General features: G+C 48.1%; 1 protein-coding gene across 1 annotated transcript in view; it reads left to right on the forward strand.

Annotated features, from left to right (window-relative positions):
• Positions 1-4,351, forward strand: part of PTPRS (protein tyrosine phosphatase, receptor type, S) — a 98,049-nt gene that overhangs the window by 20,225 nt on the left and 73,473 nt on the right. The window contains 1 exon segment of the mRNA XM_009895180.1: positions 25-166. Within this exon segment, the coding sequence (XP_009893482.1) occupies positions 25-166 (142 nt within the window).

Raw genomic sequence — 4,351 nt, forward strand, 5'->3', positions numbered from 1 at the left:
TCTCTCTCTCCCTTTATCCTCCAGACGATTGAATTTGATGAAAGTGCAGGTGCTGTTTTGAGGATCCAGCCCCTCCGGACTCCCCGGGATGAGAACATTTACGAGTGTGTTGCTCAAAACCCTCATGGGGAGGTCACCGTCCATGCCAAGCTCACCGTCCTCCGAGGTAAAGAGCATGTCTGCCTCCATGTCTCAGTGTCACAGGGGAGAAGGGACCCTTCAGCCTCTCCCTTCAGCTTCTCCCTTCCTTCAGATGACTGGGAAGCCTATCACAAAATGTGTGACCAAGGCACAAAGTCCTCCTTTTTTCGGTTTGCTCTGACCTGTCAGATCTGTTTGCTGCTACTATCCCAGAAAGTCATAAAATTGCTATGTAAGAAACAAAGCTAAAACTGGACCCCTTTAGGAGATTTGACTGGATGATGGGCTGAGGTTCCTTCCAACCTGAATTATCCTTATTATCCTGAATTGTTATGAGCAGGACCAGCAACTCCCCATCATTCTCCTCAGAAATGCGGCACCATTCATCCAGACACCCAAGAAAACCTTCTTCATTGAGGAATCACTTAATGGGCTGAGGTTAAGATGATTATGCATCTGCATGGGCTTTCGCGCCATTGGTAGCTCTGCCAATCTCTTCCCTTGTGCAAGATGCCTATTTTGCCCTTCTTCTGGGCGTCTCCCCTCATTCCAGAGCTCCTTTGCTCCATGCACTCTGCAGGAAAACAGTTCCCTTCTCCATTTTGTTCTGGTTCTTTTTTTCACTTGTCCCCACTATAGAGGATGTTTACATGGATGCCTCCTTCATGTCATCTGTTTGAAATATGCTCCCTGAACTTGATGTGGGGGAGGGAACAATATGCTATTGCTGTGGATGCCTCTGGATGTTTACTGTTATTACCCTGGAGATCTGTAAAATTGCTATGTGGAGCACTAAGCTAGGCTGCTTGCTAAAACTGACCCATTTTAGGGGAAAAGATGCGTGGTGTTCTCTGTTCAAACCACAGGGCAATGCAAGTGATCCCGGCAGAAGGGGAGTAGTGGATAACTGCCCGAGAGCTCCTGGAGGGAGTTTAGCTTGGGAGCAGTGGCTATTGATGAAGCCATCAGCAGGAGGTGCTGTAGAAAAGCCATAGGGTTTTGAGTAGGGCAGCTTGCAGGAAGAGCCATTATTTCTGCAGTGAGCATTGCTAACAACAGTTTTAGGTGCTCCAGGAAGTGCGTGGTCCTCGTAAGGGCAAGCGATAGCCCTGCCTGGATGCCAGTTGCCTTTTCCTCAGCAATTTCAGTGTTCTCTCCAAGAGCATCTTAAGTCCTTCTGTTTGAACAGACAGTGAGCACATCTCTAATAGTGCAGAGCGAAATTTGTATGCAAATCCCCAACGTACAACGGTAAATACAGAATAGACATAAAGGGCACACGGCAAAGCCCTTGACCTCCCCTTGTAGCAGGGAATATCCCTTCTGCTGCCCACCTGGCAGGCTCTGTGTTGTCAGGATGCTGGCTGCCTTGGAGCGCGCAGTCATGGTCCAGTCATGCCTGACAGATTTGTGTAGGTGCACTTAAATCTTTGTGTAGCTCCTTTGCCTGGCGTGGCATTTAACCTTCTGTTAGCAGTACGTGGTGGGATGTATCTGTCAGGAGATTGGAACAGCGCTTTATGACAAGAGTGTTTCAAGCTGCAGTTATTCCAGAGGGCTGGGAGCCTTATTTGTCGCACTGATTCCCATATATTCCTTGGGAGCTGTTTGGGAGAAGTGCCTCTGCAATCATACTCAAAATTTCTGCCCCTTGAATTTTGCTAGCAGTGGCATGAGAGAAGGTTGTCCTCCAGCTGCTGCCCTCACAGTTCCCCTGATGCTCACAGCATTTTCAAGGCACTCTCCACCAAAATAAAGCTGCACTGTATGGGAAGTGACGAGCTGAGCTCAGTGACTGTCCTTAGGGACCGAGATTCTTTGTACATGTCTTTTTGCAGCTTTTCCTTCCGGTATTGGCATCATACCCGTGTCAGCCAGAGAGACAGATGACAGAACAGGAGCTACATCTCCCCACTGCCTGACTAATTACGCACTTTGCTGATCCCACCAGAACATTATTACTGTGTGCTTTGCTCCTGTGTTGTGCTGCTTTCACAAGCATTCCTGTTCTGTTTGCCTAACAGGACCTCGTTCGGTGGCTTTGTTGACTGTGCTGGAGCAGCCGGGGTACCCCGTTCACGAAAGCTGGGGAGCAGTACTTAGCTGCAGGCCTGGGCCAAGATGTCATTGAAGAGCATGAAGGAAGCCGTTTTTATATCATACCCTCCCCTTCCCTGCTCGTTGGAGTTATTCCATCCTTAATCTTTCCTTAGCTTTCACACAGCAAAGATTGTCTCTTCTTTATCCGCGTTTTTAAGTGCTGGGGAAGTTAAAAGGACCGAGCACAAATCCAGTAATCTCCACAATGACAAAGTTCGCGTGCTGGCATCGATTCCTCTCTTCTTCCTCCCCGCTTCTGCATTCACCCACTCTCCTGTTTGTCTTTCTCTATCTTCCCTTGCGAGGCCTCCTCCTCCTTTCCGTCTCTCTTCTCTCACTTTCAGAACTAATATTTAGCATAAAGATGGGGGCTGCTCCGCAGCATGGAGGTGAATGTGAGCTGTCGTTTGCTGAAGCTGTTACCTTGGCGGAGTACGGAGTGTGGAAACGCGGGCCCCGGCTGTTCCAAACTCCGCGGGACAGGCTGTGTAGTCGTTGTGCAGCCTGTTGGCTGGGCTGGTGTTATCCGTTAGACGTACATGTGTGTACCTTCATGCTACACACATGGAGGAGCAGTTACGGGATTTCCTCAAGGCCGGTGCAGGCAGAACAGAAGAGGAGAAAAATAGTATATTCTTCCCTACTAGATGGAGCTGCGGAAGGGATTGAGAGTAAACCGCCTTTTTGCTTATGCACGTGACTACTCCTGGATCAGACCCGAGTAGAAATGCACATGCATTCGCTTAAAAACAGGAAGCTGCAGGAGGGGAAACCTTTGGGAGTTTCTGAGAAGCAGAGCTTGCGATGGACACCGTTCAACTTGTGCAAAGTCTCTTAACACCAGCTCTGCTGGCTTCTTTGTCCTTCCTGCTCTGCTTCTCGAGGGACGGGAGTTTTGATAGGGCTGTGGAGACTTGCTGTTCTTTCCACAGCTGGCTAGACACGGTGCCTGCAAACCTGATTCCTGCAGAGCCCAAAAGAAAAGAAAAGCAAATGGTTTTGGGAAGCATTTTCCAGTTATTGTTGACTCCAGCTGCTGTCATTTTTCATTACAACTTAGGCTTAAAGGAAGCGAGTTGGCACAGGCACCCCGGCTCTCAGATGCTATAGTTTCTCAAAGCGCCACACTCCCGGGAAAGATATACATAGTTTTTATTATTATTATCACTTCCTGTATACAGATTATAATTTCCCTCCACTTCTTTAGTAGCCCGAGACAGAGATTCTGGTGCTGCGAAGGTGTGTCCTGTGCTGTCGGCAGGTGAGTGGGCTGAGCAGAGGGGCCTGGCTGCGGCTTTCCACCCGTGCTGCCCCCGCTGCCGCGGGCACAGGAGGGGTTTCAGCAGAGCCCGGAGGGGCTTAGTTCTTTGCTGGGTTGAAGCTGATAGAGGGAGTTCCGGGAAGGGTTACCTTTTGTGAATCGTTAGTAAATGTGGCACGATCCCATAAAACCCAATGCTTTGGTCCAGTTAAATATAATGGAACAAAATGTGCCGTGCCCTGATGCGTCGCGGGTCACACACTGGCCGATGCGGTCTCTTCCTGAGGATTACCGCGTGCTGGAAAATTGAGGAAAACTGGCTGTTAGACCTGTAAGGGCTGTGGTACTTACTACTGGAGTATGATGCAGGCTGCTATGGACAGACTTTCAGAACTTGTTTTTCTAGTGATTCCCCGTTGATTTTATTTTTTTCTTTTTTTTTTTACGAAGTGTTCATACATTTGTCTAACAATTCTGGCCTGAAATTTTCCTCACACATTTCCTACTCCAAGAGGACATCTGGTGTGGGCATGTATAAAGTTCTAGCAAGATCCCTGCTGTTTTGTTGTTTTTTGTAATCGTTGGCTTTAGATCAGCAAAAGGTAAACAAAAACCAGTTCTAGAAGCTCAGCAGAAAGCGTGGAGTCCCACGGGCACGCATATTAAAGAGAAACTGGCCCCTTTGAAATATTACCTTGCCACTTGGAAAATTCTTGGCAGTCTTTCTTCAAACTTGACTTGTTTTGCTTTTCTCATAGTGACCTGAAAATCAGGCTGCGTTGAAAGCAGGTTAGTTCTGTAGTTTATGAATAATGTCAGAGTGATTTTAACTCAGGTGCCTTTATAAGG

Source organism: Charadrius vociferus, unplaced genomic scaffold, assembly GCF_000708025.1.
Source record: "Charadrius vociferus isolate BGI_N301 unplaced genomic scaffold, ASM70802v2 scaffold291, whole genome shotgun sequence".
NCBI classification, from domain to species: Eukaryota; Metazoa; Chordata; class Aves; order Charadriiformes; family Charadriidae; genus Charadrius; species Charadrius vociferus.